This window comes from Podarcis vaucheri (genome assembly GCF_965113315.1).
Source record: "Podarcis vaucheri genome assembly, chromosome: 1".
Lineage (NCBI taxonomy): Eukaryota > Metazoa > Chordata > Lepidosauria > Squamata > Lacertidae > Podarcis > Podarcis vaucheri.
In genome coordinates, this window is record NC_138759.1 from 139,511,970 (window position 1) to 139,537,262 (window position 25,293).

General features: G+C 41.4%; 2 protein-coding genes across 4 annotated transcripts in view; one reads left to right on the forward strand and one right to left on the reverse strand.

Moving 5' to 3' along the window:
- The window catches only part of LOC309535352 (uncharacterized protein), a 44,923-nt gene extending 30,116 nt beyond the window's left edge, over positions 1-14,807 (reverse strand). The window contains exons 1-2 of the mRNA XM_082228381.1: positions 10,997-14,807; positions 8,685-8,784 (exon numbers count right to left, since the gene is read on the reverse strand). Coding sequence (XP_082084507.1) covers positions 8,685-8,784; positions 10,997-11,004 — 108 coding nt within the window. The 5' untranslated portion in view covers positions 11,005-14,807. The remainder of the gene's footprint in view (positions 1-8,684; positions 8,785-10,996) is intronic.
- The window catches only part of MYL1 (myosin light chain 1), a 28,836-nt gene continuing 5,317 nt past the window's right edge, over positions 1,775-25,293 (forward strand). The window contains exons 1-4 of one of the 3 annotated variants that reach the window (XM_082228339.1): positions 1,775-2,021; positions 17,484-17,511; positions 21,506-21,649; positions 23,007-23,180. In XM_082228339.1, coding sequence (XP_082084465.1) covers positions 1,905-2,021; positions 17,484-17,511; positions 21,506-21,649; positions 23,007-23,180 — 463 coding nt within the window. In that variant the 5' untranslated portion in view covers positions 1,775-1,904. Of the gene's footprint in view, positions 2,022-16,274; positions 16,397-17,195; positions 17,221-17,483; positions 17,512-21,505; positions 21,650-23,006; positions 23,181-25,293 lie in introns of those variants that run through there. The other 2 variants (XM_082228341.1, XM_082228340.1) reach the window with 2 other exon arrangements.

The following is a 25,293-nucleotide window of genomic DNA, read 5'->3' on the forward strand; positions in this document are numbered from 1 at the left end:
GAGGGGTTGGGGGCTGCGGGAAAGAGAAGGCTCAGGACCATTGTCCAAGAAGAAGTCTTGTTTTGCAAACATAACAGCAGCATTGGATACAAACCAAATAGGTTTTGTGTGTGTGACCCCATGTTAGGCTACATTACGTGGCCTAATTGTGACCAAAAACTAGAAAACAAAATCAAATGAAGACCTTTTGCACTCCATATAGGCGGTTCCAGTCATGGGTGGACAATATTTTAAGTAGACAGTCAGAAATACAGCTGGCAGCCATGTCAGACCATTTCCCAGCTGTTCTCTTCCTTAAAATATAGAAACATCCCCCCCCCGCCGCCGCCCAAGAAGAGTGTGGGTATGTTTTAAGGTTACCATGAGTCCAAATAATTGATCATTTTGCCACACCTGCTTCTAATGTGTAGTAAACCACTCTGAGGCAGATAAACAGGTGATCACACTTTCAAGAAGACCAAACTACTGCAGGAGGGGAAGTTCAGTGATTAATATGGAAAGTAACTAACTTGAATCTTGGTTGTTTTCTACATTTAATACAACCCAACTTGTAATCTGCAAGGATATAAATGATTTTTATTGGTAGCTTTGTGCTTATTATTGGAAATATACCAGGATCCTGAAATCTATCTAAATGATTTTCAATACAGTAAGCTGAACAAAGCAACAGTTGAGATGGCTGCAGAGGTCAGAATTTCTTCGGATCTAAGAGTATAGTAACTGAATATGGGTTTAATTAACAGTGAGAGCAGAGCCCTTCTGAGTAACACAAAAGTGATTAATAAGAGCTTGAACACTTGTCTGCTCAGGAAAGGAACGGGAGAGCATGAGAAGGGGAAAGGTCTCTGTGAGGCTGGAAGTGAAGAGAGCTAAATACGTGACAGAAGACTGGCAATTAAATTAGAAACAATAAACACAACTGCTATCCTTGATTGATAGCTATTTTGGTTTTATAAATGCTGTGAGGGAAGGGAGTCTCCTGCCTTTCTGGGAAAATACATTAGGTGGCATGTCTGTCTCCATAATAAATTGGGCTTGGTTATGTCAGCCAACAATACATGAAATTGGATTAAGCGGAGAGCTTCTGGCTTTTCAGAGTAGCTTTATTGTAGATTCTGAGCTTTATTAAAAGAGTAATAAGAACAGATGGGAGAATCTTGGACTGGAGAGAATGAGAGAGGGGAGAGAGAGGCTAAAGCAGGATGGGTTTTCCATATACGCCTGCCTTTATTTTTAAACACACACCCCCCCCATACTCTTTGCTGGATCAACATTTTCATCTTGCAAAGGAAGGAAATGGAGGAGGAGTAAAGGAGAGAGGAGGGGACATGATCTGGAGGAAAGAGGGGGGGGAGGGGGAGATGGAAACTGGTGATCATTTCCCAACCCTTAAAGTCAAAATTCCAGATGGAAATTCAATCCCCCCCATAATGACATACAGTGATGGAAAATAAGATTTACAACTTTAGCAGAACTGTAATTCTACCAAGAAAAAAAAGTGTCAGTCAATCTTACACTTGAACGAATGTCAACGAGAGACCTGAAACTGGCTTTGTCATATTCTTCCCTCCTTTTCATCTATTGCAAAAATGTTTGGGAGGCTTTAAAAAAGGGCACAGAAGTCCCCTTGAATCTGATGAAGGTCTGACCCCCTTAGATTCCATTTATAGCCTGACTCGGATGACATCCCCCTTGACTAGCAAACTGTCCAATCCAGCTGCAAGTGTCAAGATTGTATTAGGCACTAAGTGAAATATATATATGCCCTTGTGGTGTTCAACACACTGGGTCTACCTCCAAGGCACCGGCTGTAGATCATCCTCACCATCTGCTGCTCCTCACCCAGGAATCTCTTATAAGGGTTTTTTGGGGCACCTTTTAACTTAAAAAAGAAAGAAAAGAAAATGGCACCAAAGAAAGACGCCAAGAAAGCAGCTGCACCTGCCCCAGCACCTGCCCCAGCACCAGCACCAGAACCAGCAAAACCCAAAGAAGCAGCAATTGATCTCTCCAGCATCAAGGTAAATGGATGGACTTGTGTGGTCACTGAAGCTAGAAAAGACAGGTGCATTATCTTATTCAAATCTGGAAGAGTATTTTTGGCTGGTCTTACTTATGGCTTGAATACTTTAATGAAGCTGAGCTGGAAAAGAAACTGGGCATTTTTTTCTGAAATATTTACAGCTTATGTGTGTATTTTTTTAAAGGCATAGCAAATATTTATTTCAGTAGCTGAACTTGGCATGTTAGAAAACAAAAACCTATGGCGGTGTTTTTGTTTTTTTATTCTGGTGTCTAATCTATTTCAATTTGGCCTGAATCAAAGCTTTCTCAGTTAAATTTGTCTGTGCTTACCTTGTCAGATAAATAAAAAATCGTATAAACAAAATTCACAGCAGATTTGCAATTAATTAAATTAAGCACATCTCCCTCCTTTTTAATAAGGGTTAATTAGTGTGCAATTTTTATTCTGAAATTATTATTATTATATATATATCTATATATATAGTTATCAGCTGACTAGCCATTCATTCTGGATATATTGCTTTGCTTATTGTTGATGTGAAAGAAAAATAGCAACCCAGTTCATTTCCTTTAAGCTTTAAAATTGGGTCAGACTCAAACTTGGATGTGAGATTAAAAGAGAAGCTGACATGTTTCAGTGACTACATCTTTCATCTCTGTGGTTCATGATTTGCAAATTGCAGTGACATGAAAATCATTTTGAGTGTTTTTACTTCTTCAAAGTTGATGCATGCCACCGTTTAGTTGCTGCATGCTGGCATTAAATGTTATGCAATGCAGTCACAATTTTGCCCAGGATTTTACCTCAAAGTGTGATCCACAAGGAAGCCGTCTGCCTGTGGAATGACGCCCGAGGGACAGACCCAGCTGGATAGATTCCCTGAGTGACTAAGTAGAGCGTCATCTTGCCACCTACAAGCCCTTTGATTGATCACAGCACCAATTTAGGAAACTCTGCTTAAGAAATGAAGCCTAATATGGCAAGTTAAACAGTGAAAAATGCTGTAAGGGTGGGCAAGAATTTTGATACTGTAGCTCTCTATTTGAACCACCAGGTCCCTCTAGGGAACTCTTAATCATTTTAAGCTGGTAAATGTGGCTTACTTTGCAATACTATCGCTGCATGTTTCCTCACAAGTAAGTGCCACTGCCTTCAGTGGGGCCCACTTCCAGCAAGTAAGTATGATTAGGAGTCCTCCATGACTAATCCTGAAATAGCACACTAATCAGTACCAAAGTGTTGTTAGGTCTGATTCTTTGACACCTAAAAAGCAAGCCACAGGGGTGGCAGAGTAAAATCCAAGGGAGCATTATATCTCCATCGCCTAAACAGTGATACTAGACATTTGAAAAACAAAAAGTCTCAAAACTGGACCAAGAGGAGACAGGGCTCCAACGAGACCATCTGTGGCATTTTTTCCAATTATAATAGATGGTGGATTTCATGTACACTGAGCTGTGAAAAAGAATGTGGGCTGTATTTTCGGCTGAAGTAATTTACATTAGTTTCAAAGCTGCATGTATCCAATTCATTAGGAGAAAATAGAATTTTCAACTCTAGTGGCTCCGGTTAATTTACCTTTACATAAATATGCTTAATGGTGTATTTATCATCTGAAAGATGGAATACTGTAATTTCAGCCCTCACAACAGCCCTGCATGACCCTCTTCTTCAGGCATGAAAGCACTTTTCTAACTCAAGAGTGTCACTCTAGCGGCAGAGGTGGACCTTCTGTGACGGGCACCAGAGCTCCCTGCTTTTATACCTAATTAGCTAGCGCACAAAAAATGAATATTCCAATTTAACTGGAATACAGTATGAGAGGAGAAACCTCCTGAATTACTAAACAAACATTTTGCATTATTGCCTCATAAGACGTAGCCTTTTAGTTGAAAGTACTCTATATACACTGTCTCAGGAATTCTTAGGACAACCTTGTAACAAAAGTCTGGGGACTGAGGATGCGAGACCACCTAGTGAGTTCATGGGCAATTTACCAATTCATAGCCCATGCTCTTTATCACTCAGTCACTGCTGAAAGAGTATTCCATTTCTGAAGCATAGGATCCTTGTAATCTCTGAACACTTGTATCAAATGTCTAAATACATTTGGACAAAGGTCTAAATAACCATTTTCCAACAAAACTAGATGTGAGAAAGCCACCCTCCCAACTTACAAATAACAGGGGTGGGAGGCAATTGCACTCCCTTTCCTTAGATGTACCCAGTCCTAAAACTATAATGGTTGGCTCCTGTGTTCTAGCCCTGTGCTCTGCTCATATGTCTTCTTACTTATATGGCCCTGTTCTTTACCACATTTGAGACTCCTTATCCTCACAATACCCCAGTGAGGTAGCTGAATATTCTTATCCCCATACCTGAGGCCCGGACGGCCTCATGGGGATAAGGTCACCTCCTGAGATAGTTGCTGTTCCAAGGATTAGTGCTGGGAATCTAGTCTCCAAGCCTAAGAACCATCTTGATGAATAAAATGCCCAACACTATAGCCATTTACATTTTTGAGAACATTTTTCTTGGACAGTCAGCCTAGACTCTCAATCCATCTCCCCCTCTCCCTGGGTGCTATGTTCCAGAGTCCTTTCCATTGGTACCTGAAGGAGTTGCATTAGTGGCATTTGCCACTGAATAAATTGATCAAAAGCTATAGTTTATTGCTTCAACTTTGGGGATTTAAGTTTCCAAGGCTTTGTCTGAGACCCAGCAGCAGTGGCGTAGCGTGGGGGGTGCAGGGGGGGCCGACCGCACCGGGCGCAACATCTGGGGGTTAGGGTTAGGGGGCGCAAACCCACGGGTTAGGGGGCGCAAATCCACGGGTTAGAGGGCGCAAATTACTTGCCTTGCCCCGGGTGCTGACAACCCACGCTACGCCACTGCCCAGCAGGCAAACAGATGATAGAGCTGATTTAGCTGGATTCTTTTTCAATTTGGCTCTGTTCTGCAGCTTCCCTTCAGGCACCCTCACGCTGTTTAGTCAAGGAACCCTCATATGAACAGATATTTCCTTTCTCAATGGAAACAAGAGTTTTCAAGCAACCGATGAAGAAATATGCAGCCTTTCCCTACAATAGAAAAATCCCAAGTAACCATTTGAAAACAGCCTTGACCCAGCACACTTTGTTGATTCTTGTTATTTAAAGCGCTGCATAAACTATTTCCAGCTTCTCTTTAAAATTTTGAACATTAGTAGACAGTCCTCTGGTGGCTAATATTTGCTTATCCATAGCCTTTAAATTCAGTTTTTTCTGAAGGGCGGTGCTAGATGGTTTGCTTTCTAGCACCACCTGTTGGGCAGTAAAGCTTTGACTGATTTAATGTGACACATTCGCCTGACCGGAAACTCCACTAATTTCTAATACCCTGTCGTTTCAGTTACATCTCAAATCAAACCACTCTGTGATGCAGCTCACTACAAAACATATCTGTTTAATTGCCACTGACCTGACTTGGAATAAAATGCTTCTATTAAAATGACTTGATATCCTGGAGTGTGACAAATATTTCCTCTATGTTTACCATGTACAGCAGGTGAAAATTCCACCTGCCTGCAGGTTCAGCCTCCTCTACAAATCCCAGGTCAAAGTACCTTCAGTTGGCGCCCAGTGAGAATATGATCATTAACAGAAAAGGGCAAAAGGAACATTGCTAGACCTTGGGGTTTATCCTCATTATTAGGAAAGATCCAGCAGATGCCTATTATGGTGGAGGGTGGGACAGAGAGCGCAGAAGGAGACTTCTTAAGCTGCTCTGCTCCCACCTTCACTGTGGTGCTTTCTTCCCCCATATGTTTCAAGGCCAGGTCAGTGAGTAAAGCATCCTACTTCGCGCTGGCCATCCCTCGTCCTCTCCACATCTCCTAAAGCAGGGAGAAGGGCAGCCTTTTTGCTCTTGAGGCCGCATGGATGGGTGGGGCCAGATTCAAATAGGGGTGGGGTCACCTCCATTCCTCTCCCTACCACCAGAGGCGTACCTTGGTTCCCTTGCACGCTTGGCAAGAAGATAATCAGCCCCGCACACCACCCCAGCCGCTTGCTCCCTTGGCAAGGAACAATGCTGGCACCGCCAAAGGGACTGTAAACCAGAAACTCAAAAAGTTTGCTTTTTGTTGCCTTTTGCATTCCACCAGTGATTTCCTCCATCATCATTGGCTTGGCTCCGCCTCTCCTCCTCTAGTCTGCCTGCCTGCCTTCCTGCTGCCTGCCGACTGGGGAGGGAACCCCTTAGGGCGGCAGCGACGGCCCACACCAGCGACAGGATTCCTCAGACATGCACCCAAAGGAGCTTGCATGCCTTGCCTGGCCACCCAGAGCAGCTCAGGGAGCACACAGACAGGCAGCCACTCTGAGCCAGAGTGGAGAGGCACAAGTTTTGTATGCACACACACCAGTCCTGTGCCCTTGGTGGGGCCCAACCTGGTCAACCCCTATGTACTCTGCCTACCCCTCACATGAAATTAGGCCAAGTGTAGTACAAATTTGGGCTGTGAGTGCATCTGGCCCTAAAGGTGCAGGCTGCCCCCCTACATCTTAAAGGGTGGGGGCAGAGGAAGAGGAGTCTCCTTCCCTCTGCCTGCCCTGTCCTTTAGAAGAATAGGCAACATTGTGTTAGCAGAACACACATGTACATCTTTGTGGGTTTGGTGTCAGAGCTCTGCTGATCACATACACCTAATTTCTGTTTCAAAGAAAGCAACAATGAGTGAGTCGTATCAGGAAAGTGTATACTGCAGATTGCAGATTTCCCTTAGCCACCCCACCCTCACATCAGGACTCAGCAAGAAATGCCTAGACAACAGGTCACCTTCACATGCCAATCTAAGTTGTCCCCAGTCTGGCCTTTCTCTGGAACCTGGTATGGGGGTTTGAGAGGGTTTGGCTTCTTTGGTAGGGGTGTGAGGTATCAGAGGAGGTGCTCTGGAGGCTGCAAGCAGGGATGGACAGTGTAGGAGACGTTCACCTCTCCCCCAGACACCCAAGGTCCAGGAAAGCAAACATCCATGGAAAGCAAAAATGGGGAGTACAGTGGTACCTTGGTTTACGAACTTAATGCGTTCTGGAAGTCCGTTCTTAAACCATGGCGCGCTTTCCCACAGCAGCAGCAGGGGACTCAATTTACAAATGGAACACACTCAACAGGAAGCGAAACATGTTCTGCTTCAAAGGCAAAGTTCACAACCCAAAACACCTACTTCCGGGTTAGCAGCATTCTTAATCCAAGTTGTTCATAAACTAAGCTGTTCTTAAACCAAGGTACCACTGTAATCAACTTTCATAGAAAACCAGATCTCTCCTCTAATACTGTATGCTGAAAGAGCAACATTGTCAGAATGGACGTCTGAAACAACATACTGAGCCTTCCTGTAGGATAACGTCAAGCTGCTCCTGCTTGCCGCTGTCACCACTTGGTCACTTCTGCTCATTTACTGCTTCCCTCCCTCTGTAGCAAATGCTGGTGGCAAGAAGGGGCAGCAGTGGCTGACCAGGGCTATCGCATTAGACCAGGGTTTTTCAAACTTGGGTCTCCAGCTGTTTTTGGACTACAACTCCTATCATCCCTAGCTAGCAGGAATAGTGGTCAGGGATTATGGGAACTGTAGTTCAAAGACAGCTGGAGACCCAAGTTTGGGAAACCCTGCATTAGACCAAGAGAGAGCCTGTAGGGATGCTCCAGATGCTGGGGGCGGCAGTAGCTGATCCTCTTTTTTGCCACTGCTGTCAGATACAGAAGGAAAGAACAGGTGGCCCCATGCAGAAGGGCAACAGCTGCTGCCACCAGCACGCAGCAGGTGTTTTGGGAGGCTCCAATAAGCAGGGAGTCCAATGACAGCAATCCCTGACAGTGGACTTGCTCCTCCACCCTACCTTCAATGACAGACAGAACTAACGTGTGACTGGTTGTAAATCGGAAGGGAGGCAGGTGGGGGCTGTGAGGGAGAACAGTTTTGTGGGGCTGTGCTCCATTTGTCCTAATAAAGCAGCCTCCGTTGTCTGCAGTGAAGAGTCTTCTCTACTCAAAGAGCTTGCCTGTGCAGTGTAGAACTCTGGAAGAGCAAGGTCTGACATCGTACAAATGCTCTCTACTGCGGAGGTTATAGCTGAAGCAAATATCAGATTCTGGATTGTGGCCTATAGGAGTATTGCTCTAGGCTGATAAAATAGTATTGGCATATATGTTTCTTTCACAGGAGTGAAAGGCTGCATGTTTAAGGACTCTTACTTTGGCAGTCCAAAGTTCTACGAAGGATAGTTCCTCCTCCTCCAGGTCTTAGGTTGAAGCTCAGAGGGCTGCCTGCATGCCCATCTCGACTCCTGGCTGAGCTCTGCCATCCTGTGGCCGACTCTGAGTAGGGCCACAAATTGCAGTGCATGAAATAAAATGTCTGGAATGAGGGGACTGCAGAGTAGTGTAGACTGTTAATAATAAGTAGCATATACAGCACAGTAAGAGCAATGGGCACAAATCCTGTAAAAAGCTCACCAGCATTTCAGGATATTCAGACAAGCAGACATTGAAAGTATGACAGAAATGGTTTGAATGCACATATATTGGATTGCACTGTTAAGTTAGTTGTGACTAAGACCACAGTCTTATGCACAATTACTTCTGAGTGAATAAACGCCCATACTTCAGTCAATCTTACCTTTGTGTAGACAATACATTGGATCTTGTTCCCATAAAAGTGTAGATAGAATTGCACTGCTATACTGGAACTAACTTTTGCTCCGTTGGATCCAACAATTCTTAAACAGGGAAATATAAAAGGAGAAAGCAGAAGACAAATGAGCATTGTCTTGCATAGAGTCATACAATGTGCTAAGTGTTGATGTGTGACTGTGCATGTGCATGCCATTGTATATATGAATTTTTGCATATTTTGACCATTTTCTTCAATGGCTTTCACAATTACTACTCAACCAGGTCGTCGCTGAATGAACACTACAAGTGGTATAAGGAGAGAAGGTAAACAGATAAATTGCCTTGACAGACAACTCACAGTAGTGTGAAACTCCTATTTGTATCAAAAAAGAGGAAAAAGAAAAGTTTATTAAAACAAACCATGTATCTTCAACCCTCAAACCCCCATTATGCTAAGACCTGATAGCAGGTATGCTCACACAACCAAAGAATCTGCAATTAAAGTCTTATATAGTGTTAGATTTACGATTGATAACAGCATCAATACCATACATACTGCTGCATTGCTTTGCACAAGGACAAATGACAGACACAATTTCTCTCTACTTTGCATCTGTGAGACACGAAGAGGATGAGTGTTAATGATCAGAAAAGTCCTACGTGGGTAAGATCTATTGACCTGCCACGATACCCAAGGCTGGTCCAAGTGGTCTCTGAGGGTTGGAAGCCATTTCTCTCCTGTTAGACGGAAGTATAAAGTTGGAAGGGATTCATTAGACCATTAAGTCTTCCTGGTCCTATAAGAGCATAACCATTGCCTAAACTTACTATCCTGATGGGTTAAATAATGTAATTTCCTATAAATCTATGCTTAATTGGCAGGTGGTTGTGCTGGACAAAAGTGGGCTATGTGGTGTCCTCCAGATGTTTTTGGATGGAAATTCCCATCAGACCCAGCCCACATGGGCAATGGTTAGGGATGACTGGAGTTGTATTCCAGCAACATCTGGAAGGCACCACATTGGCTACCCCTGGCAAAGAGGATTTCCCTACCTTAATGAATCCCTCCTAGAGTTGGACACCATAGGAAGTATCTATAATTCTATGATTCCATGGCCTCTGCCTGTAAAACATACATGCCAGTTAACTAAATTGATTGTATAAGGTTTTTTGCTTCAGTGCTGCTTGAATACTTGTGGTTTTTGAATGTCAAAAAGTACATCATTAAGAAGAGTTTTGCATATCTATTCAGAATATGCATGAAGCAACAAGCTCAAAAAAGTGCTGGCATGATTACCCTCCAATGAGGAAGATTTAAGACAAGGCTGGACAGGGATCTTACCAGGATTGCTTTATACATGTAGGGTCCTGATTCAGTGTCCTGGACTAAATAGCGATTCATATTCTTCTTAGTACTAAAAGTTCTTGACTCGGTTCCTGCCATGCCCAAATTTGTATTATTAAACACAAAACTACTGCTCCCAATAAGGGGAAAATAAGGAGAAATTTCTGTATTTAAAAAACTCAGCTGATGGGCTGAATCACCAAAGTGTTAGAAGATACAGCACAAGTAGCATTCACACCCATATCCACCCTAAATTCCAAATTTGTATTATGTGACGCTCAAATGGCATGATTATTAGAATATTTAAATGTTAATGCAAAGGTAATGGTTGCTACTGAAAATCACTTCCTCACAGATAGGACTCTATGTACCTGTAGTAACTTTTGGATAAGCTATTCCATGTGAGATGGCCAGGTAATCCTAAATCCTTGGGCTGGCGGCACAGTAGCAACCGAGTCATGGTGTTTACTTTTAAGTCAGTCATGTGTGTCTTCATTGAGCAAAGAGAGGGGCCTTCTTTTAATCCATACCCACAACCTTCCCCACCACTGACCAGCCCAGTATCTGTGAGCAACAGTGTGAACCTTTATGTTGCTCCTACAGAGGACATACCTTTTTATGGCAACGGTGAGAAAACATCCCACTGCTGCTGCTTGGATGCTGCTTGAGGTGCCATAGGCAAAATAATTAATTGTGCCTTGGCATCTAAAAGGTCAAGAACTCTTCTTACTCTAGAGTTGAATTAATCTGGCCAAGAATACAAATTTAATTTTCTGATATTGAAAAATCAAGACGTTGAAGAAACAAGACTGTACATTTGGATAATGACTATCAAAGGGGTGTCATATATCAAGAGATATTAAAGAGTGGGCTTTAAATATGCTCCTTGAATATATATTTGGCACGCTTCCTGTTTACAGACAGAAGTTGCATGTTTTGGCAAATAGCACCAACCCTAATGATATTAATACCTCAACATGGCCACTGGAAGCACCTCAAAGGAGACAGGTCCCTTGGAACTCACTGTAAATGTCAATAGCACTGTGTTTCTTCATCTTCTACCATGCTGATTAGAAAATTAGGTGTGAAGAAAATGGAAGTGCTAAGATGTGGTGGTGGTTCTATTCTTAAAGAATCATTACTCCTAAAGCTACGTAAAAACGTATACAATTAGCCCTTGTTACTTCCATTTCTAAATTCCACACCAAAGAAACACGTTAATGGCGAATTTCATTCCCATATTTTCACCACATAAATGTAGACTGAGGCTTTTTAGAGCTGTCCATATAGGTGACACACACACATCACATTTTAGGTGAGAGCTATGGATCAGGGCCCCAGATTCTTAGCATCAGCTCCTCTCGTATTTAGGTGAGCATTGTATATAGAAGTGAATTTGGTTATGCTGAAGATAAAGTGGTGTGAATAAATAACAGCTTCAGAATAGGCCAAGCCTGCAATTCTGTTCACATTCACTTGAAAGTAAGTTGCATTAAAATCAACAAGGTTTGCTTCCAAATAAACATACACAGGATTGTTGTTACTTGTGTGGATTTTTTAATTTTTTTTTTATGTCAGCCCCTGCACCTGCAACCTGAAGTGGCACAGTGTCACTGCATTCTTTTGCATGCTTGTGCAGAGACTAGACTCACATGTGTGTTTTCACAGCTGGGATGGGATGAAAATAGCATTTACGGTTACAGTGACAAAATTTGTTACACAAAAAGGATTAAGGCTGTAATCCTAAACATGCTTGCTACACAGAACGTCTTACAGTATGGTAGGATTTCACTGTCTTTCTATATGCATAAAAACGTAAGGTGCTATCATGCTCTGCAGTGTGCATGGCCACCATTAGGCAGCCATGACAACTGCAGCATGAGGAACAGGAGGCAGCCCAGGCGAGCTGATTTAAGAAGGGGGGGGGGAGATAACCACTGTTTGAAGTGTCACAGCCCAGTATTATTATATGATATCCATGGTTGTAGTAATGTTGACCGTTTAATTTAATGTGATCAGACCACTGATCTGACCAATATGTCAGTTAAGGCATATTGGGCTGCAAACACCTTTAGACCATATTTTGCCCCTCAGATAATTCTGGGCACCCCACACAGAGTTAGAGTTCCCAGCACCCCTTAACAAACTACAGTGCCCAGAATTCTCTGAGGTAAAGAATGTGCTTTAAAGGTATAGTGCGTAACCAAGTCTGACTCATCACTTGCAAAAGTGTCAGAATTCTAGAATGTTATTTACCAATAACAAATGCTGGCAAAGCTTCTAGATCCTTCTAGATTCACACATTTGCCACCCACCCGTCTCACTTTTTTATGGGCAGAGGTTCACCTGCTTTGAGCAGTTGCCTGGCAGACAGCAATCTGCCGGTGGTACAACTTTCCTGTATCACCACACCTCCATCCAAGAAAAGCTTCATCTTCTGAGTTTGGCCTATTCTGTAGTTATGAAGACTGCCCATAACAAAGGGGACAACCCAGCTATGGACTTTCAGACATTACAAAGACATATCCATAGCCATTTCTCTTTATATATTTTGAAAACTGTACTGTTGGATGGGACCTGAGGGTCACCTAATAAAATTGAAAGTAGTCCTGGGAAATGACAATTTCCTCCTACCAAAGACAAAAACTACACCCTATTTCTTTTCACGCTTGTTTCCAATTTCTATGTATAGCAGGATAATGTTGAGATGTTGTTTTTCGCTCACACTCCTCAGTCAGAAGTAACACTATAAGATAGGAGCTCTTGCTAATAATTCACCTGCTATCATCTGACACTCCAAATGGTCCTGATTTCTTCTTCCCATGCATGGCTCAACAGGGAGACAGCAATTCTTCTCTCACTCCTGATTAGCACCTAACTAGAAGCAGTGGGGGAAACCACATTATTCAATCATGTGCTGGTTTTCACCTGGGGCTTATGGGAAACCTCCCTCCGGAGGAGAGACAGGGGCTTCCCCCCCCTGCCTTTGGAATGCCCTCCCCAGGGAAGCCCACCTGGTGCCTACTATGCTAAGGTTACCAGATTTTTTTCAATGAATCCAGGGACACTTTCCAGCTTCAATGGATTTTGTCAGGGGACTAATTTGTAAATCCAGGGACTTTCCCTGGGAAACAGGGACATCTGGTAACTTTATACAGCTGTACCTTGGGTTAAGAACTTAATTAGGTCTGGAGGTCCATTCTTAACCTGAAACTGTTCTTAACCTGAGATACCACTTTAGCTAATGGGGCCTCCTGCTGCCGCCGCGCAATTTCTGTTCTCATCCTGAAGCAAAGTTCTTAACCGAGGTACTATTTCTGGGTTAGCGGAGTATGTAACCTGAAGCGTATGTAACCCAAGGTACCACTGTGCAATCCTTGGGGCACCAGCCAAATACTTTTTCTTAACTGCGCCCCCCCTGGGCTTTTCAGCAATATTAATAGTTTTGACATATTACAGCTTCATATATGCTCAGAGTCAGTGGTTAATATTGCCTATTGAGTATCTTCAGTAAAGCTTATCAATTTCTTATTGATTCCAATAGCTTTGTTTTGTTGTTTATGCCATTTGCTACTTGGCAACCTGAATTTATGATTCTGTGTGTTTTGTTTTACTTGTGAGCCAGCTAGAGGCTTTTTTCCATAAGCAGAATATAAATTCATTGGACAGTGAATAATAATTCCCATATCACTTCATCCTGGCTCACTCCCCTCTTCTTCCCCAGCATTTTGTGGCTCACCTCAGGTGCCAGCCCAGGTCCCCATGGCATCTTTCAAAAGCACCCAAGCAGGATATGCCTTGAGGAGGAGAGGCTAGCAAAACTGAATACCTCTTAAAGAGCCCCACCTGCATTCTGCTGAATAGTACAATTCTCAAAACCAAACCAAACCAAACCCAGAAGACCCAAAGGTAAAGGGATCTGTAGAGATTCCATTTGGCTTCAGCCTCGACACACGCAGACTCTGTACTTCTGAGGAATACAACTCATGTAAGATTCCCCAGCTTTCTTCTTACGCACCAATCATGGCCTCATCCTGTCTAAACCAGTATTACCTCTGAAGAACTGACAGGTCAACCCTGATGATTTTCGAAGTGATTTGGGCTGTAATTCTGCACCGGTTTACAGGTGGGTAAGTCCCATTGGCTGGATCTACTCAGCAATCTATAGTCTATAAGCAAGCCAATCCCATAATGCCAATTTAGCTGTATCTAAGAATTTCTACTGTTACAGCTGGGAAACAACTTCACTCATGAAGTTTCAGCCTCCCTTTCTAAGAGAAGAATCCTTTCTTACCCACAGCAACAGAAGTGCAAAAATGGCCTGGTTTGTGGGGCTGGATGTGCATTCTCCTTGCTTGTAGGATGCCATCTATAGCGCTGGTGTGGCCCCACTCCTGCCTTTAACCCAAATTTACATGGGATTCATTCATGAATCTCATATTCTGAAAGTTTCTATGGGATGAGTTTATTGGAAGTGTAACCATGCCCTGGAGAATGACCGATCTTGGTCTTGCGGCTCAACAAGGAAAAAATACCTCCTGATAATAGATTTGGCATAGGAACTGAACGCCCTGCTCCAGATGCTGCTCTTCACCTGTTAATTAGGAACTGTAGTTGTAGAACTTTATTAGTTACAAATTATTAAATATAATTGGAAATAATGATAGCATGGCAATTACTTGTTTAGCCAATGAAAAGGAATTAGGATTTTTCCCACAGCAAGCTTCACATTTCATTATGTCCAAGGGGAACTCCAGAGTCCTTTTTAGCTCATTCTGGAAGCAATGTGGTAATTATCAATTAATTTTCAAACAAGGTAAATTACTCTCCTTTTTTTACCTGAACCGGAATCAAACCTGAGACACAGGTTTAAACTGTTGAACATAAACAAAACTGCATAAAAGCAAAATATATTTTAAATGTGGTCTCCCTACCCACACTTTAATATGCAAGTTAGATATACAAGTTTTGTATTTTGTAGCTACTAGAAATGTCAAAGAATGGCAAGGACAATGTTACAGGGATTGCAAATAAACCTGTAAATGTAGTGAGGGAAATGGTCGTATTCCAAACTCCTGTCTCTGAATATGCTACCAGCTTTTTATTATAATGATGGGAACCCTCTCCTGCCTGTCATAAACCAGCAGCATATCATTTTTCCAAAACCTACATGAGCTACATTTTATCACGATTCATAAAATCTAAAAATACAGAATCTTGTGAATCATACATACTTTGAATGCTAGAAGTAATTCAGATTACATATTTGACTTCAGGCAACCACCAAGCTGTTCAGTTTTGTTCTTAAGGCTCTCAAGCCATTGGTTGGCTAAGTCAAACTATTTGAATCTAATTTTACACCCCTAAGGTCCAATTCACATATTGCTCATGGATGTTGTAAAATCACTGAGCTCATGGTAAAATCATCCCATCAGCTCTACACAGGTGAATGTTTTCTGAATGTTTGTTTGATGTGGAATTCACTATGCCAGATTGAACTATTGAAGGCTAAAGTTTGCTCTGTCTTAGTAAAATGCCACATTACATAGGAGACAATATAGACTCACCACTCAAAACTGATATGGTAAAATCGTCTTAACAGTGGCTTTACCATGTTCAAAAATAATTCATGAATCAAGCCAAATTTATAATAAAACCTGCTACTTTTTCTTGGGTCTTTAATCATTTCCTTTGTGAACTTAACCTGGGAGTAACGTTCCCCTAACATAGTGGATCTTACTTCCAAGTAAACCTGCCTAACTCTCTGCCTTAACTGGCAAGTGAACTATGCTGACTGAAAGCAGGAGGGGTGGTTTCCCTGGTGTGTAATAATTTGGGATTAAGCTTCTTAAATTCGCTGGCTAGAAAATGTCGTTCTCAATACCAGAGGTATCAGACCTAGCTGAAAATGCTTAAGGCAGCCAGCTGGAGAAACCCTTGAGAGGTCCACTGTCCCACCAGCTGGCTCAATAGCTGGCTCAATATGAACAGGCGTCCATAAGCGATAAGCCTTTTTTGAGGAAGACTACATAAGGAATATTCCATCTTTACGCTGCAGAGTGAAAAAGTGCTGACAGGATTCAAACTCAGGAAAGCAAGCAGCAGCTCCCTGCCTGCTCTTCACCCTCCTAAAAATAGTGCCTACGAGAGGGCCATCAAGAAATGGATCCTTCTTTGCCTTTGCCCTAAGAAAGTTAAAGAACTCCCCTAGGGGGAGTGGCCACTACTCTCTGACACTTAATCCTGCCCATGATGTCACTGGCTTATGTTAAATAAGAAGAAATAAGGCCAGGGAGTCAGGACCACTCTCAGGGATTCAGGCAGCTTCCAGCCTTGCCTCCTCCTCTTCCCTTCCAACTTTCGCAATCATGGTGGGTGCAGGAGAAAATTAGTTCTGCATAGTGAGCCAGTGGTTTGATCTAACATTGTCATTTTTAAGTGTGTAATTAGTGCATAGCATAAGGGAGTAGAGAACCAATATAGTGTCCTACCAAAATCATGTGGGAGTGTGTGCATCTATTCTTATTGTTAATGTGAAATTACTGGGATTATTTGGGAAATCTTGTCTTATGTAATAGCTCGCATGTTTCCTGTCTTTATAGCAGGTTGTTGTTATCAATAGCCTGTAATTCATGTTTGCTGAAATATATGTGCAGTAGAATCCAGATGCACAACCTGCCTATGAACAGTAACAAAATGGCATGTTTTTAAAATAAAGGCTTAAAGGACATATGGGTCTTAAACCTTCTGTTTTATTAGTTCTTTTGAATGTAGTATTTATTGCACAATGATATTTTCGATTTACATTATGTTCTCTACTGTAATGCAATAATATGTTCCTCTAAAAAGGATTAGGATATTTAGCTCATACTGTATATATCTGTGCTTCTGATTGTGTGCAGGAAGATACTATAATGGACTTCAAATACTTACATGACATTGTTATCTGCTTTTATTATTATTATTTTTCTAACATAAACTGCTTTTGGAGGGCTTTGCCCTGAAAGGTGGCCTGGAAAGATTTCAAATAATGGAATACATAAAATACATTTGTGGCCAAATTAGTTCACATAAACACACTATAGGATATGTATAACTTTTGTCTGTCAATGCAATTTTCCCTCCAAGAGTACTAGCTTTTTACTTTCCTCTCTCTTTTACCAAATGCAGTCCTTCAGCGCTGATCAGATTGCTGGTAAGTGGAACATAAATTCACTTCCCTGCGTGTTGATGTGATTCATTGCACGGAACATCAAATACTGGATACTCATTAGCTTAAGTAGGCATTGTTCCATTAGCAAGCTGGTGGCATCGCAGCTACACTTGAAAAATTGGACAAAATCCTTTTCTTTGCATCTTGGGAAGATTTTTCAAGGAGCAAGCTGGATGCTGTCAAGTCCAACAAGTCTTTCTTTTTTTAAAAAAGGGGCTTTTTGTGATTGATTTTTTTTCTAACAGATCGAGTTCTCCAAGGAACAACAGGAGGGTAAGTTTTTGAGGAGAGCCAGTAAACATAGAGAGAGGTATTTTAATACCATTGGAATATGCCCGCTGGTATAAACAGTGAAGCTAAATTGACTTCAATCATGTAGACTTCCACCACTTAAAGATCAGGCCACAGATTCCAAATCACTTCTTGAGATGTTTTATGTTTTGCTGTTGCCTGCCTTGAAGCCCAGATCCCAAGAGAGTGCTGCCTTCTCCTTCTGGCACATAGCTCTTCAGAGAGCTGCTAAGGCAGTAATGACAGAATGAGGTTTAAAGCCATTAGTAAGGAAGAAAGCAGAGAAACAAAAATCTATAAATGTTGCATATTGATAAGTAAATAAATGAAGCCAATGCATGTATGATTATGACTCCTAGGAAATGCTAAGGGAATATCAAGCTGTATTGCTGGAGTGGGGCAGAGCTAAATCAATTTAACTAAGAATATAGTATGTAATATGAGTGTCACGAATTAAAGGGAATTTGGGGCTTATTTATTTATTTATTGTAATCAGCCTGTTGTATACATTTCATAATTCCAGTAAATTAATGTTCCTACCCCCCAAAAAAATCAGTCTGTGTGTCTGTCAGACAAAAGAAACAAATACCCCTTTATCAATTAAATATCCTAAAATATTACTTCTGTAAAGATAGTTTTATTTGATCCCAATTTATGTAAGTCTTTTATTATTCAATTAAAATTAAAAGCAAGACACCTTTATCACTAACATCACAGCCCTAATCTTCTCTACTCAGAAGTAAATCCTATTGAATTCAATGGTGGTTACTCCCAAGTAAATGAGGCTAGAATTACAGCCTTATAGTAGTAGCATTATAAGGCTTCTTGCCTATCATCCATTTTGATGCAATGTCACAGCAGTTGAATGGCATGTTGATATGCTACCACTCATATGTAGGATCAATATACTACAACGCTTTGGATTTTATTTGTCAAATAATTGGCTTGCATTATGTGATTTAAGATATGAGTATATGATGCAGAATGCCCCAGATATGGTGAATGTCAGCATTCACTGGTATATCTACAAAGAGCTTGGTGGGGTGGGGGATATATATCTGTTTTCAGGTATTCACAAAATTCCTCTGGATTTCCAACATTCACATTTAAATGGCAACATTCAGTAAAATCTGGATGTTCACTGTAACATGGGGAGTCTAAATGAAACCATCAAATGGCAAGATTTCTTTAACTTGATTTGATATGCCCTTGCTGTAGTGAGTACCTATTGCTTTTTACATTTCTTAGACCTATAAATTGAATGAGAACCCCACCTTGCCTGGACTGTACCTTTGAATTAAAAAGCTCTTTCTCCAGCTTCACATTCTGCATTAACAACTTTCACAAGCAATACATTCCAGATTAAAGGGTATTCTTGGAGTTGCTCGTTAAGTTGACCATAGATTGATTAATTTGCTAGATTAATTTTAAATTAGTCAAAACCAAAGTATTTCAAAACAAAAGAGCTGGCCAACATTTAGTAAGAACACTTTTAACAGTTGAAACACTTTCTTTAGTCATATTAAACTGCTATAAAAGAAAAGTTGCCCCCAGTTAATATCAATTTTTTGGCTTATTATAAAGTTGACAAACACCTAGCCAATTAAAGAAGATGTGGAAGAACCCTAAAATAATTTTTTTACTTCTGGGTTAATAAATAAATTATTGCACTGCACAACATGAAGGGGGATAAAATCAGAATCCCAGCTGTGTCTTTAAGCACCCACACACATCTGTGGACTTAGCTTCACATTCTGCCTACTGCAAAAACATATTTTTAAACCTAGTGAGATCTTGCATGGAGGGGAGAGGAAAGAATTTCAGTCACAATGCGTGCCTATAAAGAAAGGAAACATCTCTGGCCTTCCAATTGTTTCAGCAATGCCCATCTGTTCTTGGGCTGCAAATACACTGATCCAAAATACAGAGCAAAAAGAATCTGAGGGACAGAAGAATGTGCTTGAAGCATACTTTACTGAGCCTATCATTACTGTTAAAAATGTTAAACCAGGCTTAAAAGCTGAGCCAATATTGTTCAGAATCACACTGTAACCTATTTCCCACCAGTATACATGGAAAACTGACTGCTGTTTGCAGCAGCTGAAAATGAGGAGTTTGCATTTTACATTCCCGAAAGTGGGTAGTCTTTTAAAAAGAAGAATAAAAATGGTGATGAGTTGGTGATGAGATCTTCCATTGGTGTAAATGAGTGAAGTTCTGTTGTTTGTAGCCACTGAGGAAATATCAAATGTGAGCCTGGGAGCATGTAGCCGTCTCTTCTCTTCAATTCTAAAAGGCCAGAACTTTATGAGCTGTAATGGGAGAGGGCTATCTATTGAAGTGCCTTGCAGGTCTCAACGCATCAGACAGTGAGGGGATTAATATCAGATATATTGGGTTACAGACTAGCAACCGCACGTCCTGCCTCAGCGATTTAGGAGAGGGCTAGGGAACTTCTTGAGGCAGTATAAGGAGGGCAAGAGGGAGCACCAAAATAGTACAGCTTCACAAGCACCCAGGAGAAAATGAATGGAGGCTGCATAATTTGCCCCGTGGCTTACGAAAGACGGAAGGAGCAGAGTTCTATATAAAGCAGAAATTTACGCTTTGCCAGGCATGATGTGGCTTCAGAAAAAATTCCAAATTGGTCTAGAAGAAATTTCAAAACTGCTCTGTGGCAACTGCAGTTAGGTGGCACTGGGTTCTTAACAGCCTTATAAATGCAGTGTAGAAGGTGAAAACTTTAAACCCCTCCAAAGACACACCTATTCATGCTGTCTTGCCTTTCTGTAGGAGCTGCTTGCTTTCCCACATTATTCATATAGCTTCGCTTCTATGCCTCCCAAAGTACTTTTACTGTCAAGACACAATGCTTGCTATTTTCAGCTGCTAGTTGTGTCAGATCCTTTTTCCATTTGCTGAACTTTTTGGCTGTCTGCAATGGCCCCCTGTACCCATAATTGGAAGGTTCTGCCTTGCTTTATATGATGATAGCAATGATGGTGAGATATTGATTTATACCCCTCCCTTTTCTTGTAATGGGACTCAAGGCCTCTTACAGATAAAAATAAGAACCATTAAAAACACAGGAAAGACAATTAAATATGGATATTAACTAATTAATAATAATTAATAATTAAATATGGATATTAATTAAACGGCGTTTCCGTGCGCTGCTCTGGTTCACCAGAAGCGGCTTAGTCATGCTGGCCACATGACCCGGAAGCTGTACGCCGGCTCCCTCAGCCAATAAAGCGAGATGAGCACTGCAACCCCAGAGTCGGCCACGACTGGACCTAATGGTCAGGGGTCCCTTTACCTTTTTTATTAATTAATTAAAACTAAATACATATATAACATTTATATGCATGCAGGCATTTACGATAAAAGCTCCCACATGTGAAACAGCCCCGTTGCTTCAACCGCAGAGGAGAGTTACCCAAAAAGGGTGAGACATCCACACCAGTGCTTCCTTCTGTGGAGACTCCACTCGGGCAATCTCTCTCTCTCTCAAAAGTGGGGTGAAGGCAGATAGGCAGAGTTTTCCTGGGGATCAGGTGTCAGAGCAGAGGCCCCAGCTCATACCTTACCTCCTCCTCCCTGGGGCTGTGGCAATGTGGCTGTTTCACATGGAGGATTTTAAAATGTATCAACCTTATCAGGGCTCTCTTAGCCATCATAAGGTATGGTAAACAGTCAATATTTATTGGGGGCAGGGTTGTGAACCAAAGGGGCTCACTGCTTCCATGAAAAAGGGACAAGGGAGGGGGCCAAATCTCAGCTTGTAATGGCTATTAGAGGCAAAAAATGGGGAGGGGGATAAATTTGATACTACCAGTAAAATTATGCAAATGTCACACCACTGGAATTTTGTTTTAGAGAAAGTGGCCCTGTTAATATTTATACCATAGTAGATACAAACTAGTGTATGGGCAAGTTGTTTGACTATGGTGACACTGACACTTTCCTCTTGCAGACTTTAAGGAGGCCTTCCTCCTTTTCGACAGGACTGGTGAAAGCAAGATCACCCTAAGCCAGGTTGGAGATGTCATTCGTGCTTTGGGGCAGAACCCCACCAATGCTGAGGTCAAGAAGATCATGGGCAACCCCAGCAATGAGGGTAATGACTCTGAGATGAAATGGTCCATATTATGTCCTCTTAATGTTCAGTCAAATTCTCCTTTCCCACTACCTTAATTTTAGTGAAGATGGAGTGTGCTTTCCTCTTATACAAGCCTTGACCACACAAGCATTTGTGGGGGTGGGGTTTTTATTTTAAAAAAATTAAAGCATTTAATATTTGGTTATTATGGACATGAGTTTGTAGAATTTGTGAATGTGCAAAGTAATTTTTTCAGCTCAACAGTTTTATTCCAGCTTTGTTGTTGTTGTTGTTGTTTAGCCGTGTCCGACTCTTTGTGAACCCGTAGAATAGACCAGAGCATGCCAGGCACTCCTGTCTTCCACTGCCTCCCTCAGTTTGGTCCAACTCATGTTAGCAGCTTCCAGCTACCCACCCAAATTAAATTCCTGATGTCTTTGATGAGAAAGAGTCAAGCATGTGCCAAGGGCATATCTGAAGACATATGATACAGCTATTTCATGAAATTAAATAGTTCAAGATCTGACTAGTGCCTGGTGGGACCTATATAAACTGACTTGAAATTGCCGTCTGTACTGAGCCCCTTAAGGCCCCCATCACCTCACCAGCAGCCAGTGTAACTATTTCCAGGAATCAGAAGTCTTGATTAGCTTTTAACACTTGCTGAATCCAAGGATTAGAGGGGCTAGCCAGGATTTTTGTTAGGGGGGCAGCTTTTGTTGGGGGAGGCAGAACCTCAGTTAAGTATTTTTATTGCTTTTTATTGATTTACGGGGGGCAGCTTCCCCCATCCCTCTTTGGTTGCCCCCATGGGTCTGGCACTCCTAACCCCACAACTCATAACAATATCTAACTCACAGCCCCTTGTTTTTTTTTTCCTTTAAAGCTGTTAGCAAGCTTTACCAGCGTGAAGGTGCTGTACGAAAAGCCATAGTACACAGCACTAGAAACACCACTATAAAACTACGGTATAATAAATAGATAATGCATGAAATAAATAGCGTGTTCAAATTAAACTACAGATCCTTTTTCACAAGTAGTGCAACCACTGTGTGCTTGTGTTTCCTTAGAAATGGAGCTGGACAACCATTAAATTATGATTCCTTTAAATTATGATTCCTGTAAAAACTGTCCCCCTCCACTGAATACAGATTTGCCTCCTTTATGTGTATGCAGCATCACCTGATGATAAGTACAACAATAAGCAAAGACTTCAGTGTTCTATGACTACCTGAAAGCTTTGGCAGTAGTACCATATTGTGAAGGAAGAAATTTAATTTCTAAATGAAGCATCACAGGATAGCACTTGAGGAGAACTTCCTAAAGCATCACAAATATATCTGAGAACATTGTTGATAATGTTGTTTTATTGTAGAGATGAATGCCAAGAAAATTGGGTTTGAAGAGTTCCTGCCCATGATGCAAGCAGCAGCCAATAACAAGGAGCAGGGCGGCTTTGAAGACTTCGTTGAAGGTCTGCGTGTCTTTGACAAAGAGGGCAATGGGACCGTCATGGGTGCTGAACTCCGTCACGTACTGGCCACTCTGGGTAAGGCTTCCAAAAGTCCTCATAGGGTTGGAAGGAACCATAAAGGTCATCTGGTCCAAGCCTGCGCAATACAGGAATATTTTGCCCAGCATGGGGCTTGAACCCCTGACCCTGTGTTAACTGTACTACAGATATGTTTTGTTTTTATAAAAGTTGCATTCCTTTGGCTTTCTTCAGTTAAATCTGGGAACTGGAATTTTGGTCAGAGCACCGAGAATTCTCTGTAAGGGATCCCAAGGCTTTCCATCCCCTTAAACCAAGCACTGGAGTCCTCAGAGATGGGTTGGAATAAAAATAGGAAAATAAAGTAAATGTTTCTGGAGCTGGAGAAGATTAACTTTTTAGCCACTTTAAATCTATATTGGCATTAGTGCCCAATTATTATTTCCAATGTAATAAAACAGATATTTATAATAGCAAAGGCCTATTTATTTAAATTTGGATGATCCACACTTTCCCTGAAGTATAACAATGTGGTGTAAAACATTCAAGATTATAATAAAATAACTAAAAGTGTAATTAAAAGTAACTCTTTACCATGGCTGTTGATACCTGAGGTGTATGTTTTTGGACCCACCTTATTTTTAAGGTTGGAAGTTGTTTTAAGTTGTTTTTATATTATGTTTTAATGATGTAGCCCACCTGGGATCTTAGCATGGAGAGCAGGTAATACAAACATACATACAGACATCAATAAAACATCATTAGATCCTGGTTGGTTAAAAAGAAATATATTTCAAAGACACAGAGAATCATACAACCACAGGGACAGAGCATGTGATCTTAGGGGGTGAAACTTAATTTTTGCAAATTTCTTCAGTGAAGGGTCTTAAAAATATGTTTTAGAGTTTGAGGAATTTATATTTGCTATTATTTTGTGATTAGACAACATTCAGCTTGGTAATTTGCTGGAGAAGTTTTGAAAAACTAGATAATTTTAATTTTACCTTCTGAAAATCTCAGGTAATGATGATGATAGATAGATAGATAGATAGATAGATAGATAGATAGATAGATGACAGGAATATAAACTACAAGTCCAAGCACTTGGCAATTGTTTGCAATGATTTCTGTGCAATTTTACACACATTTTATTTATCAAGCAAAACTTAAGTATATTAATTTAACCAAAATATCTTTTGAATTCCCAAGTCATGTTACAACTTTTTAGATCCATCATATTTGGAATTTGAAAGTTGAATAATTCAACATGCCCTTTTGCAGGGGTACCTCTCCTTTGATATCCTGTGTGGTCATGGATCTGTTGTGAGCACCTAGAAAGTTGCTTCCACAGCAGCAGGAAACAAAGGTGATCCACCCTGAGTTCCGCGTGTCAGCATTTTGACTGCCTAAGCACATTGCACCCTTGGCTGAAAGTCCACATAGATTGCTACAACACCACAAGTCCCATGACATCACTAGCGTCAGAAATGAAGAGCTATCAGAACAGATACACTGACCTAGTTTGTACATCTACAGTTAAAATATGGTTTAATTGGAACGAGGAGTGTGCTGGTGCATGCTGCTCAGAAGTCTCCACTTCAGATCTCCCCCACCCTGTTCCTGCTGTTGTCATTCTAGGGAGGAGATAAACCAGAGGCCGGCTGTGTGTTACACGTGAACCAGCGCTCGTAGTTTGTTTATCTGAAAGAAACCATGAGCCAGTAAGCTAAGAACAAACTAAGAACAAACAGCTTGGGCTTTCTTTGGAGTGAAACACACCATGAGTGATAGCTGACACATAACACAAAGCCAGTCTCTTGTTTGCCCCCCCCCCCCCACAGCACAGCATAGGCCTCTGTAAGAACAGGGTGCTGGACTAAATGTGTCTTTGGTCAGATCCAGCAGGGCTTTTCTTATATTTAGATCTGTAAACTGCTTAGAAGCAATTTTGGCACATAAGCAGTATAGTCGTACCTTACTTCTCGAATGTAGTCTGTTCTGGAAGTCTATTCGACTTTCGAAAACCAAGGCTCAGCTTCCAACTGGCTGCAGGAGCTTCCTGCACTCAAGAGGAAGCCGTGTTGGATGTTCGTCATCCAAAAAATGTTCGAAAACCAAACATTCAAAAACTTACTTCCTGGTTTTTGGCATTTGGAAGCCAAAATGTATG